Source organism: Parambassis ranga, chromosome 22, assembly GCF_900634625.1.
Source record: "Parambassis ranga chromosome 22, fParRan2.1, whole genome shotgun sequence".
Taxonomy (NCBI): Eukaryota; Metazoa; Chordata; class Actinopteri; family Ambassidae; genus Parambassis; species Parambassis ranga.
This window is the reverse complement of record NC_041042.1, coordinates 3,523,422-3,536,932: the sequence shown is the minus strand read 5'-3', so window position 1 is coordinate 3,536,932 and position 13,511 is coordinate 3,523,422. Positions and strand designations below refer to the sequence as shown.

Genomic DNA, 13,511 nt, shown 5'->3' with positions numbered 1-13,511 from the left:
ACAGAAGGGTCGACGTGCAAAGTTGAGTGAAACTCTCAGCTACCGTAAATAGGAATCAGTGGTTATGTGGTAGATGAGGTTCTTACCATGACAGCCTGTGCTGAAGATTTTTTAGATTTCTCTCCATCCATGTCGTGCAGTCCCTCAGGAAGTCCCTCCACATCGGTCACTGTCAGCAGCATGGTGGCATGCTTCGCCTTCACCGCCAGCATTTTACATTTTGAATTTAATGAGGCAATTTGCTCCTGGTAACCTTTGATCTTTTGGGCGAGTTCCTACCCAAAAACACAAAATGTATTTTAAATAAATGCATAGTCAGATCTTCTTTATGTGGATTCTGTTCCGATTTATAAACACATGCAAGCAAGAGAGAGTGAAGGTGCTGTACTTCATGGTGGAGGATCTGTGCCTGCAGCTCCTGGATGTTGCTGGAGGGGATCGGTCGGTCCTGAATGACCCGATGTGCTTCCTCTATCAGCCCTTGTAGGTCTCTGACTTCCTGTTCATACTGCTCGTATTGCACTACTGCCTCCTGTATAGAACCCAGACATCCTTGTGTTACTGCTATGATTTGTAGTCTTTGAATGCAGGACTGACAACAGACCGGTGGTATTGTTCCTCAGAAATGGTGCCCCCCTCTGTACCTGTAGGATGTTGCATTGCTGAATGGCCACGTGCTGCAGCTGACTGGCCTCTTGCTGCAGACGCAGTGCCGTGCGGCAGATGGCGAGGTTAGGCATCACCTCCTCCGGGACCTGCAGAGCGCTCTGACACAGCTGCACAGCCTGCACCTGCTGCTTGAAGCTCTCCATATCAGCCAACAGACGCTGCAAAAAACAGGGAAATTTTGCATTGTAACTGACTGATTACAAGACACAGCACACAAAGTACACATTCTGAGTGTTTGATGAAAAACCATAGACCACAACAGGGATTATTTTAAGGTTGTATTATCACCTGTCTTTGAGCCAGCTGTTCTTTAAGGCTCTGACGTGCTAACTCTGGAGAGGTCAACGTTGCTTGGACCTGCTCCAGGGCCACATGTAGGGCTTTAACTTCATACTCCAAGGCTTCCATACTCTGAAGACACAAATCAATTATATTTTTATCAGTTACTTCTCCAGGAAGTTTTACTTTTACAGAGTACTTTGGTTTCTCCATACCTTGTCTGCATCCTGTAGGCTCTGCAGCCGTGTCTTGATGCTTTGCTGAAGCTCCTCTGTGTGTCGACTGAGCTCACAAACCTGCTGCGTCATAGACTCGACCTGCAGCACTTCAGACAGGAGTTCTACCTTCTCTGCCATGGACTCCAGGTCTCCATGGAGTTCTCGGGATTCACGCAGGACAGCCTAAACACGGGGGAACAGGGAAGGTGAATGAGCGGAATCTTAAACAGTATAAAATGCCAAAACCTCCCAACTGACCTGGTACATCCTGATCTGCTCCTGCAGATGGACAGATGAGTTCCAGATGATGTTTGCCCTCACCAGACTTTTGGCTTTCTCCGACCACCTCACAATGAAGTCCAGCATCTCGTTATACTCATCTAAATAGCACACAGCCTGAAGAATGAAGATAAGAAAGATTTAAGCATCCTTGTATACATGTTGAGGCATCAATGAAACACCTGAGTTATATGCAGAAGACCTTTTTTAGCCAGTTGTTTCTGCAGTCTGCTAGTCGTGTTGTGTGGTGATGCATCTCTGAAAGCTTGCTGATGGCATCACTTAGCTGTTTGGCCAGCAGGGGGTTTCTGCGGCCAAACTCCTGTATGGCAGCATCCAGCTCAGAGAGAGTGCGACCGCAGGAGTCCAAGTCCTCAAAAAGGCTCTGAGAAAAGAAAACGTTACCTCATGTTCTGACGTACAGAAAACACCCTTCTGTCCACATCAGTAAGTGAAACCTACCTTGACTTCTTCTTTGGCGTGGTCAACGTCAGGAGATTTTTCTTTAAATTTATTAGAAATGCTTTTGAGCTTCTCAGAGATGTCATGGATCCTGGAGCTGAAGTCTTCCTTTATTTCTCTGGTTCTCTGATTTTCTCTCTCTTTGTATAAGACCTGGAACATACAGCAGGAACGTAAACAAACGCAAAAACTAAAAATACAACGATCAATGCCTCATATAGATTCAACATATGACACACTACCTGATCCTCAATAGCACCCAATGCTAGTGAGACCTCGGCTAGTTGCATGGAGATTTCAGAGGGGAGTATCGTGTAGAGGTCCAGGTACTTGCTTTGTTGTTGCTCTGCTAATTTATCCACATTCTGACGGTACGTGATCACATCTCCATGCACAACCTGTGCACAACAAAGAGACCCATTTAACTCTTCCAGGCTGTAACACATTCACAGACGTGTTTCTACTTTCAGAAGGCAGACTCACCTCCAGCTCCTGCAACAGAGAATCAATATCTGGTGTGGGATTGAGAAGAAGCTCCCTGGTTTCCTGGATCCAAGCTTTTACAACACTAAGCTCCTTCTCCACTTCCTCTCTGTCCCTGAGTTCCTGGGCAGCCTGAGCACGCTTGGTTCTAGACTGCGTCAAGAGGCTGGAGGCAAACAAAACACAGATTTTTACTCAAGCTCTTAATGGCCCTTTGTTAAGCATTAGTTAAACTTCATTTTTCAAGTACCTCTCCATTTGCTCCTGTACAGCTCTGATCTCCTTCAGGCTGGGGAGCTCATCTTGTTCATTGGTTGGTGAAGGCACTTCCACATCGTGCAGCAGGCTGAGGGCGTACTGGCGCAGCAGCGTGAGGGAGGAAAGTTCCCGTTCCAAGTCTTGGCTCAGCAAGTCATGCTGGTCTAACAGAGACTGCAGAGTGGCTTTGGAAGCCTTCTCCACAGCACTGTCAGGGAAGCGACTTTGGAGTTCTTCAGAGACTGTTTTAACCTTCACCATCTGCAAAGACATACCACAGATAACACAGATTAAATTAATAATTTCAGCCAACATACTTCCTCCATCCGCTGACTGAATGTGTACCTTCTCTCTGAAGGTCCTCCATTCCTGCGCGGTGTCCTCCAGCACTCTCTCCTGTCCTCGTGCCACACTGCGTAGTCGTGTCCAGCGCTGCCACACGGTGGTCATGGAGCGACTGATGGTGGCCTTGCTGGCGTCGCTTCCCACCAGCTCCAGCTGAGCAGCTTGTTCCTCTAAGCCACTCAGCTTCTCTTGGAAGCCACTCACCAGTGATACAAGGGACTAAAACATATAAAGGTAATTTAATAAGGATTCATTGAAAGCACCATATATTTTGTTTTTTTTACTTTGGCCTCTCATACCCGGTGGCTGCATAGCTTGTCTTCAGCCTCTTGGCCTGTGGCTGCCTTTGCAGTAGAAAATTGTGTCAGCTTCTTTTCAGCCTCATTCATGAGCTCAATGACAGTCTGCCGTGCTTCTTGGTATGACTTCCACTGAGCCACACAGCTGAGAAAAACACATTTTAAGTTATTAAAATGCCACAGTTTAATGCACAAAATGTGCATTGTCACTCCTTTTACCTGTGAAGGACATCTTGGTGACATTGGAGCTGGTCTCGGACCTCTACGCCTCTCTGCTTCGCTGACTCCACACTGACCCGTAGCTGCTCCCTGGCCGTCGGGTTGACCAGGCGCTCCAGCTGAGGCATCAGCGTCTGCAGTTCTTCCAGGTGGATGAGAAACTCCTGCTCTGTGGCCATAATGTCCCCCTGCTGCCGGAGACACTCCTCGTAGTTCTCCACATCCACGCCCAGGCTGGCTTGTTGCAAGAAAGAAACGGCGTCCTCCAGCCATTCACAGGCAGACTGCATCCTAAAGTGGTATTTCTGACACAACACCAAGGCTTCCTCCAGAGTAATCTGCGAGAATAAAATACACACAATGTTATTAATCTATTTATCACACTATATAAAACTGTACTGACATTTTTGATAAGAGAGTCCTACCTGTTTGGAGCTCAGTGCTTTCTGGACGTCTGCCTGCAGCTTTGCCATTTCTTCCAGATTCGTATCGACGTGGGCTGGAACAAGCTCGTTGGCACTGACATACTCTTGTTTTTCCCGGCTACTGAGAGCAGCAACAATTCTCAGTCTGGACTGCACTTCCTCCTGCATAATTTGCTGCTTTCTGATCTCCTCCTGTACCTTCTCCACTCTGACATCCACAATCACAGCACAGTCCAGCTCATCCCTGACCTGCTGCAGCCAGTCCAGAGTCCGTTTCATCTCTGTCTCAAAGTCTTTACTTTGGACGAACCTGTTCTCGCATTCTTCTATCAGCTCCCCTACAGCAGCCTGTAAGGATCGCAGCTCGTCTTGCCACAGAACCACCTGCTCTTTCGAGGCATCGTGGGCTGCTTGGTCCACACGAGGGGCAAGAGTGTCCATCTGCTCCATGAGTCGTGAGAGGTGGGAGTCGGCACTCTGAAGACTCCCTGCCAGAGCGTGGTAGTTCTTTAGTCTCTCCTCGGCTGACTGCGTCTCTGCATTCACTTTAACCAGCTGCTCTTTTGTTGCCTTTAACTCAGAGTCGACTTGCATAGCCATCGCCTTGTGGTCCTCAAATGACTCCAAGGTTTCATCCAGGTGCTCTACTTTCTGTTCCACCAGCCTCTTCAGTCCGTTGTACAGGCTAACAAGCTGGGTCATTTCTTCTGGGCGCCAGGGTTGCCCGGTGCTACGAAATCCTTCTTTCTTTTGGTTTAGTTCACTCACAGCGAGCCCCAGGTTGCTGAGATCTGCCAGGATTGCTTTGTAATCACACTGCAAACTGACCACCTCTTCTGTTTGCAAGCCCACAGGCTGCGTGCCTAGATTATTGAACTGTTCCTCCAGTTCTTTCAGCGCTTTGTGAGTGACGTCTATGAAGGATGTGTACTCGTTCCTTGTAAGAATGGCCTGCTGGATTTTCTCCTGCTTCTCTTTGGCTAGTGCTAATATGCTGTTATACTGCTGAGGGAGGGTGTTGAGTTTTTCATCCAAATAGCAGTGGTCAACTTCATTCAGAGTGGGCAATATTTCCTGCCCAGCTCTTTGTACAATTAGCAAGAGGTTCTCATATTCAATAGCCTGCTCAACTATCTGCTGATATTTCAGCAGCTGTGCTTCTAATTCAGCATCTCCTACCATCAGATTTATTTCAGGAAAAGTGACTATATCAGCTTGTTTTAACCACTGGCATATTTTCTCTAAATCAGACTTGAAGTACTTTCTAGAAACGAGGACTTTTTCAAGCTCCTGGAGTTTCTGGCCACATCTATGCAACGTTTTGTCAAAGATATTCTGCAGCTCCTGCAGCTTCGTGAGAATCTCATTCCTTTCTTCCTCACTGGCATCCCTCATCAGGTCTCTGCCCTGAGACCACAAGGAGGTCAGCTCGCTCTGATAGGCTTTCAGACTGCTTTGGATGTTCCGGCATGTTCTGACCTGCTTGGCAAGGTCATCGGGTAATAAAGCGATGTACTCCTCTGCCTGTGCTTTCTTCTCATTCTGCTGCACCCAGGATATGGACTGACTCACGGCCATCAGGAACTGCGTCCTCTCTGTAAAAGCTTTGCTGAGGTGTTTCCTGCGCTGAACCACTTTCACGCTCAGAGTTTCAACCTCAGATTGTGTGTTGGAAATCAGCTGCTGCAGATGCTGCCGTTCGCTGAGGCCCAGCCGCGCTAGCACCCGGTCGGCGTCAGCCATGGCCTGAGCCAGGAGGAGCTGCTTGGCTTCCAACTCGCTGCAGATGCTCAGGTGGTCAAACAGGAAGCTCTGAGCCAGCTCAGGAGGAGGGCTCATTTTCATGGCCTCAGACAGGGCAGGCTGCTGCTCCTCTGCCCAGTCCCGGGCCTCTCTTAGACGGGCCTCCACTTGACCCATATCTTCAAGGGTCATCACTGAGTCCTGGATCTTTCTTTTAATTAGGTTTTGCATCTGAGACCATCGCTGCTCAAAGTGGCTGATCTGCTCTTTTACCAGCTCCTTGTCATCCAGGTTCAAATGATGTATGACTTTCTGTTTCTGCTCCTTCAGGTCCTCAAGAGCACCTTTTTGTTCTTCTAAAGTCACAGCAAGTTTCCGCAAAGCCTCCAAATGTTGAGATGAACTTTCAGCATCCGTCCTGAAGAAATAAACAATATATATATATATAACCTGAACTGTTGCTGTATGTGATGACTGAATGTGGAGATATATATCATACACACCTTGCCAGATTGTCCCACTCTTTGGACACCTGTTCAAACAGCAGCTCCACTGCAGCGATGCAGTCATGGTACTCCTTAGCCCTCTGCAGGTCCTCCTCTCTCTGGCTCTGCAGCTTGTTGGCCTGGTGACAGAGCTCGAGCCAGGAGTGGCTCAAACGATCAAGCTCTGCATGCTCTGGAGAGTCCTGGCCACCCGTCAATCTGCTCACAGTCTCAGTCATCTTGGTCAGGATTGTCTGTTTAGACTGTAGCTGCTGGCAACATTCCTGAATGACAAGCAATATAATGGATGGTAAAACTAAATACTTGCCAACACTAAGCAGATCTCACTTTAATCCCTTAAAATTCAGGCCAAAATGTTAGATAATAAAGACAAAAATAACACACTGTGCAGCTGAGGTAGAGTATAAAAGGACTGTGTTGCCCACCTTGGCTTGTGACAGCATGTTTTGTGCGATCTTGGTCTCCAGCTCAGCTGGTCTCCTGGACAAGCTGAGAAGCTGCTGCTCCATGTCCTGGAACAGGCTGGAGAGATCTTGTTTTTGTTCTTTGATCTCTCTCCAGCCCTCTGAGAGCTCCTGTGCACTGGACATCCTCTCCTCTATCTGCACATTCATCATTATTCACAGGATCAAAAAATGATGAAATGTTCTTCTTCATAATGAAACACTACGAAAGCATGAAAACTGGGCTGAGGTGAAATGATACTAACCGTGAGTTTGACCCGCTGGACCTCAGCAGCTGTCACTCTCACAGCATCATCAGACAGGTCACACACAGAACACACCAGATCAAGGTAGGTGCTGGCCTGCTCCTGAAGGGCTCTGTAGTGCTTCACCTGTGGGTGCAAACGTCATTTATCTAAGAAAAATAACTGCATTAATCACATCACTGCATTCCAAGCCCCACACATATACCTGCTTCAGTGCTTCCTGCAGACCAGATGGCCCTTGTTCATTGAGCTGAAGCTCTTCCTGTACTGTAGAGAGCCACGCTTGGCACTGCTGAAGAGTGTCCTGATGATTGACATGCTTCTGCAGCTCTCTGTCCAGACTCTGGTACACCTGTTGAAAAAGGGGGGAATTTATTAATCTGAATTATCTTCTCTAATGTTACAGAAAGATCTACGGCTGCTTGCTTTTATCACTCACACGCTGGGCAGTGCTGCAAATGGCAGAGTAGCTGTCTCTGGTTCCCTGTTGGTGAGCCTGGACTTGTTGGCTGATCTTAGCTTGAACTTGGTCTGTACAGCTGGCAACAAGGCCTTCTGCTTTCTGCTTCAGGCTGGTGAGACGCTCCTCGAAACTGGAGATTTCCTCCATTATTGCCTGATAATAGAGACAACACAGAGTTGCTGAACTGAAGTATTGTATTTTTGTTATGGTTAAAACTGAATTTTCATACGACACTTGCGCACCTTGTGTCGGGCGAGTTGCTGCGTGGCCATCTCCATGCTGCTGGTCTGCATGGAGTCTGAGGTCACCAGCCTACTGGACATCTGTAAAAGCCATTTCTCTACTTCCTGCAGTTCACTGTTGTAATCCTCGTGTTCTTTCACCCACTCCATTAGGTTCTGGACTTGTGTCTGAAACACACACAGCACATTGTGTAACTGAATGACCCTCAGTCTGCCATCTAACAACCACTCCTACAGTCTCCATACCTTAGCTGCCAAACAGAGGTCTTGGTAGTCGGTCTGTAACCTTTTCATGTTTTCACTGATGGTAGGGTCGTTCACTGTGTCCAGCAGCGCCTCTCCTTTCTCAATGACAGATTTCACAGCTGACTCATGGGACTGCACTGTCTGCTGGATAGTCTGCATGAGTGATAAAGAAAAAAAATCACCATCATCATCTCTCCGTTTATCAGTTTCCACAACAGGAACTATGTATTAGTATCATTAGGTTACCTTGTACTTTGCTAGCTGAGCCTTCTTCTGGTAGAGTTCTGCTTTAGGCTCGACACTTGCTGCCAAAAGGTTCTTGGTCTCTGCCACCCACTGTGCCTGGGCCTTGTATTTATCCATAAAGTCTTTGGAGAGTGAGATGCATTTCTCCAGGGAGCTATGCTCTGTGCGCAAAGCTGTCATCAACTCCTCCAACTGGAAGAGCTGAGTGTCCACCTCCTCCTTCAGTTGCTCTGCTTCAGGCTCTTCCAAAAACACCATGGACCGCTCGGTTTTCTCCCTCATTGTCTTCAGGTAAGCGTGACCCTGCTCCATGTCAGCCTGAAGAGCCTGGACATGACATGGGCTGCATTAATACGAGTTTAATCATATAAATTACTAAATAAAGAAGAAATGCACACTGTACCTCCAGCTTCTTCATCTTTCTCTCCATGGCAAAGCGGTCCACTATGTCAACACTTATTGCCACAGTGCTGAAGTTATTCTGAGCTGAGGTGAGCCAGTCTGAGAAGGTGGTGAAGACACACTGCGCCTCTTCAATACAAGACACCTCCTCCTGCAGCTGTTTGATGGTCTCCTACAAGATGAGGCAAGCGTCCACAATCGTTTTTTATATAGCCTTTGTACTGGTTGTATCAAAATTATCAAGCATGTGTTGTATTGAAGAGGATGTTACCAGTAAATGCAGCAGCAGGGCATGGTAGCGGGCTGTGATCTGCGTCGCCCTGGTGCTGATCCGGCTGCTGATATGTGTCTCGTCCAAAACCTGCTGAGCCAAAAGGCTGAGGCCCTCCATCTCTTCCTGATAAACCAGCACCTCCTCCTGCCAGCTCTAATAAAAGAAGGGTCCACATTACCATAAGTAGATTTCATTGCTTGTTATTCATTATACTACAACACACTGACCTTAATCAGCTGAAGTTGAGCATCTTTAGTCGCGCGGTCCGACCGCCGATGACTGCGCAGTTGTGCTTTGGTCTCCATGCCCTTCAGCCAGCTGTCCAGGCGCTGGAACTTCTGCTCCATCTGCCGGAGTTTGGCTAAAGCGCTGTTGAGCTGAGCCCGGGTTTCGGCCAGCCGAGCCTGGTAGAGCCTCCACTCCTGCTGAAGTGTTTCCAGTGCTCTGTCTTCAATCTGAGGAAGACCCCAGGGAATGACCAGCTCTCTGCTGACCAGCAGAGTGTTCAGTAAAGCCTGGCCCTCTGTGCAGTGCAGCTGCAGCTCCTGTAATTACACAGATTCGGTGGAACCCTCGAACCTTCATGTTCTCACATTATCATTCTAAACATTACCACACTGATCATGTTCAGACCTGCAGCTTCTGGAGGGTTTCCTCCAACATATCAACGTCACCCTCTAGCTGTGTGTAGCAGCCGAGCTTCTCTTGTTCCAGTTCCAGCCACTCTTCGAATGCACGAAGGCCCCGCTGATACTCTTGGTGGGCTTTCACCAGCTCCTCGGCTTTTCCTACAGCCCTCTGAGGAAAGGCACAGTGAGGATAATGATTAGCTTGTACTTTTGGATATCTGTGTTGATATCTTATTATCCTAGTGCTGTGCAGGTGTTTATTACCATTGCGTTGTCTTTAATGGTGTTGTAGCGCTCCTGCAGATCTTGGAGCTCCAGTTGAGTGACGTAGTTCTCAGTGATGCTGGTGCTCTTTGCAGTTATGGTCTCCAGTAAGCTGCTGTGGCTGAGTACTTCCTCATAGAGCAACTGAAACAGTAGCAGAAGGTGAAGTTACATGATCATTTATATATAATTATTTACACATGTTTAATAGAGACTGCATTTACCTTTGCTTTGCTCAAGTTTGCTGTTTTATCTCTCATCTCTGGACACTGTTTATCGGTGGGATCCAGACTCTCCTCCACATGCTCAACCCAGGTCACAAACTGGCGCACATCCTCCTGGTAACTGGTCCACTGAGACAGGGAGCCCTCTAACTGACTGTGGTAATGTAAGGAAGACAAAACAGTCACAAAAACAGAAGCAGCACCTCTCACACTTTTTGCCTCTTTATAGAAAACTTCGCACAGAACCAACCTTTTGCACTGAATAGAGGCAGAGAGCAGGGCATCCCAAGAATCCTTCAGGTCCTGTATTTGTTTCTGGACTGCAGGCACTCCTTCAGCTGATGTGTTTCTCTGCACGGACTCTCCTCTTGTGATAAGCATCTTCAGCTGGATCTCCTTCTCCTGACGAGCAGTCAGCAATGCCTGGTGCGACACACAGCGTGCATTTATTACAATCCTACCTATGTTAAGTGCTGAGTTAACACTGCTTTTGAATGTAACAGTAACTCTGTGTACCTCCAGCTTGATCATCCTACTATCGAGAACGTTTTTGTCAGCCGTGGGGACGCAGTAAGTCTGCAGCATGTGGCTGGTGTCAGCCACCCAATTCTGCAGCTCTTTTAAGCCTTGAGAGAAAAGCTGGTGCTCAGTGACGATGCGATCGATCCGGGACGTCTTCTCCTGCAGGTCCACGAAGATTACAGGTCAACAGAACAGAAGTGCACATAATCTGATGTCTAATGATGACATATTACTAAAAATATCTTTAAAATGGGTTACAACAATACAAAGAAATTAGTGTTTAATTCTGTGAGTTAGTACCTCCACTGTTTATCACCTGTAAAATAAAATTATGTCAGAGCTCTGTCCAGTCTAGTGCCTCTGTCTCCTCTCCAGCTCTACCCCGAGAAAAGCCCCCAGTGCACAGGCAGTTTTGGAAGGTATTACTTTACCTTGGTCAGGTTGGTTAAAGCTAGGTACTGAGCAGAGAGCTGCGAGACGCGGTGCACAAAACCCTTGCCGGCCGCGTGTTCATCCCACAGCAGCTGGGCCTTCTCTTTCAGCCTGTTCAGCTGAATCTCGTGAGAGGCTAACTCCTCAAGCACAGACTGGAAGAGCACAAGCAGGTTATCAAAGAGGCATGCAAGCTGACACACAGGTATACAAGACAAGTTAAATCCAGACAAAGGGCAGGCAGTTAGAGATGGAAATATGACATTAAAAAGAAAGAATGAGAATATCTGGCAGTGTTACTCGCTGTGAAGCTCATGGTCATGACATGCAGTCAAGCCCTCAGGAAGCAGCAGTTTAAAACAACGAATATATTCTAAAAAAAGCTCTGTGTACATACATAAGACTGATAATAGACACTGTTAAAAGACATGTGAGTAGCAAAGATGAGCAGAAAGTACTGGAAGTTAGCATAAGCTCTTGGCGGCGCTTCCTAAGTGACGACTAACAACACTACAATCTGCTAACTTTGCTGGAATGGTGAGCTTCTGCAAATGGTGGTCAGACTGGAGCACTTGATCATGACTGGTCTGTTCCAGGCTCGGTGGATTTGGCACATTTTGAAGTACCTGTAGCTTGTGAAGCTCCAGCTTCTTGGCTGTGAGATCATGCAGTCTGGTACTGCTCTCCCGCACAGCCAGCTCTGTGGCATTGAGGTACTCCTGAAGAGGCTCCGCACTGGCTTCAAAATCCTTCATCTGAGACAGAAGATTCTGGAAACACAGAAGAATCTTGTTGATTGCTCCTGTTTCTTTGACATTAAAGTCTTTTTTTTTAGAGTGAGGTGGCAGACTTGAATTGAAGTGCTTACTTGCAGACTCGTCTCTCTGTTGTGCAGATTGGACATCATGTTTTTCCAGTCCTCTCTGGCAGTGTTCATTTTAGCTCGGACAGCGTCAGCTTTGTCTTTAGCCGCGATGCTAGAGACGAACTCGCCGTTCACGACCACAGCGTTCAGCTTTGACTGACCTTGTTCTCTGCCGCTTAGAAACTCCTGAGAAAATAAACAAACAGCAAAACTGTCTAGTGCCAGTGTTCCATGGATAATCAGTGTCTGAATGTCACACGATAGGCTTTACCTGAATCTTCTGCAAACTAGATGACGCTTCGTTGATGTTTTGAGGCACGTCAAAGCACTTGGCTGTGTTGATCTTGGTGTTGACCAGCCATTGTTGGAACTCTCTGAAGGATGAGCGGAACCCTTGATCCAGCAGCTTCCCTTTGCTCTGGCACTCTCTGGCAGCTTGCAGACTCAGGCTGGAGAAGATTAAAAACGTGTTTTTATCAATGTTACAACCTGTAAACAGAGTTCCTGTATCATATTTGCTGTGTCTTAACCTGTTGTATTCCTTGATGAGAGCAGACACTCTGTCAGACTGTGTGCCCATTTCTCTGGAGAACCGGCACAGGTCATTGAGCTGAGTCTTCAGACTATCAGACATGGGTTCAGCTTTGACAAGTTCCTCCAAAGTCTCCTGTGCAAATAATGCAAACAATAAAAGCATGAGCTATATAATAATTAGTAGTTTCTGAATAAGTGTGGCTTATTATTAGAACATACCTTTGCAATCTGCCAGCCTTTAACTGCTTCCTCTCCTTCATTTTTTCCCTCCGCTTGAGCCAGACGTAGTCTCCAGTCCTTCAGCTGTCGGCCGAGGTCCTGCAGGTCCTGCTCCAGCTGTGCTGACAGGCTGCTGAACTCCTGCTCAGAGCTGGCAATCTGAGAGAGCGTCGTCTCCAGACTAGCTCGTGTCTGAAGTGCCGAGCGTTCCCACTGTTCCCACGATGACAAGAGAGCTGCTTCCTCTCTCTCGATAGCCTCATAGCCCCCTGATCCTGTGTAATCTCTGGCCACTGCCCCACATCTCTGAACCCGGCTCAGCCGCTCTCTGCCTCGCTGCTTAGAGTCAAGCAACTCCTTGAAAGGAAAACAAATCATGTTATCGATCTGGTCTTGCAAAGCATGTTTTTATCTCTAACTGATTTCTTCACCTGCACTTTAGAGAGCTTTCTCTTGATGGAGACCGAGTCTCCTGACAGGTCAGACCAGCGCTGAAGCTCCTCTTTTGCTGAAATCAGCCAGTCGTTGAAGTCTCTAACAGCATCCAGATACTGCTCATGCTCAGACACAATGTTTTGCATGGACTGCACTTTACCCTGTGCAGAAACAAAGACACAATGTGTGCAAATATGAATGAAAAATCTCTCAAATTGCAGTTGAAAGTGTATCCCGAAATCTATATCACCTTGACAACAGCTGAGATATCTGCAAAGTGCGCATTGAGCTCTGCCCTTGACTCAGGCCCAAAGGTCTGGTCGCCAGTTTTTTCATGCATCTCCACTGCTTTGTCCATCAGGCGTGACATCACTGCAGCATGAGCATCCACATCAGCCTGGATGGCCCGTAAACGCTCAAGTAAAGCCGACTTCTCTTTGAGGCCCGGCTGCTGAGGCAGAGTCATCCCCACCTCCTGCTCCACAGACTCCATCCACTGCTGCAGCTGGCTCTTGTTTTCCTGAAAGCTGGTCCACTGTGTCACTGTCCACTCCAGGCGGCTACGGGGACACAGTTTTATTCATTTTAATCTAAAAAAAAAAATGGACACTGTCACTGTT

The 13,511-nt window shown here is 47.5% G+C and overlaps 1 protein-coding gene across 1 annotated transcript in view; it reads right to left on the bottom strand.

Annotated features, from left to right (window-relative positions):
• The window catches only part of syne1b (spectrin repeat containing, nuclear envelope 1b), a 59,217-nt gene that overhangs the window by 18,731 nt on the left and 26,975 nt on the right, over positions 1–13,511 (bottom strand). Inside the window, exons 52-89 of the mRNA XM_028395928.1 lie at positions 13,142–13,451; positions 12,888–13,052; positions 12,457–12,813; positions 12,234–12,370; positions 11,975–12,152; positions 11,707–11,889; positions 11,465–11,608; positions 10,401–10,565; positions 10,135–10,307; positions 9,885–10,038; positions 9,661–9,804; positions 9,401–9,565; positions 8,995–9,312; positions 8,765–8,920; positions 8,495–8,665; positions 8,092–8,418; positions 7,846–7,998; positions 7,600–7,767; positions 7,334–7,510; positions 7,100–7,246; positions 6,895–7,020; positions 6,611–6,787; positions 6,183–6,448; positions 3,937–6,097; positions 3,512–3,849; positions 3,293–3,437; positions 2,994–3,212; positions 2,641–2,909; positions 2,391–2,556; positions 2,150–2,305; positions 1,908–2,060; positions 1,648–1,830; positions 1,425–1,562; positions 1,164–1,349; positions 958–1,080; positions 645–827; positions 389–532; positions 87–275 (exon numbers count right to left, since the gene is read on the bottom strand). Of these exons, the coding sequence (XP_028251729.1) occupies positions 87–275; positions 389–532; positions 645–827; positions 958–1,080; positions 1,164–1,349; positions 1,425–1,562; positions 1,648–1,830; positions 1,908–2,060; positions 2,150–2,305; positions 2,391–2,556; positions 2,641–2,909; positions 2,994–3,212; positions 3,293–3,437; positions 3,512–3,849; positions 3,937–6,097; positions 6,183–6,448; positions 6,611–6,787; positions 6,895–7,020; positions 7,100–7,246; positions 7,334–7,510; positions 7,600–7,767; positions 7,846–7,998; positions 8,092–8,418; positions 8,495–8,665; positions 8,765–8,920; positions 8,995–9,312; positions 9,401–9,565; positions 9,661–9,804; positions 9,885–10,038; positions 10,135–10,307; positions 10,401–10,565; positions 11,465–11,608; positions 11,707–11,889; positions 11,975–12,152; positions 12,234–12,370; positions 12,457–12,813; positions 12,888–13,052; positions 13,142–13,451 (9,214 nt within the window). The remainder of the gene's footprint in view (positions 1–86; positions 276–388; positions 533–644; positions 828–957; positions 1,081–1,163; positions 1,350–1,424; positions 1,563–1,647; positions 1,831–1,907; positions 2,061–2,149; positions 2,306–2,390; positions 2,557–2,640; positions 2,910–2,993; positions 3,213–3,292; positions 3,438–3,511; positions 3,850–3,936; positions 6,098–6,182; positions 6,449–6,610; positions 6,788–6,894; positions 7,021–7,099; positions 7,247–7,333; positions 7,511–7,599; positions 7,768–7,845; positions 7,999–8,091; positions 8,419–8,494; positions 8,666–8,764; positions 8,921–8,994; positions 9,313–9,400; positions 9,566–9,660; positions 9,805–9,884; positions 10,039–10,134; positions 10,308–10,400; positions 10,566–11,464; positions 11,609–11,706; positions 11,890–11,974; positions 12,153–12,233; positions 12,371–12,456; positions 12,814–12,887; positions 13,053–13,141; positions 13,452–13,511) is intronic.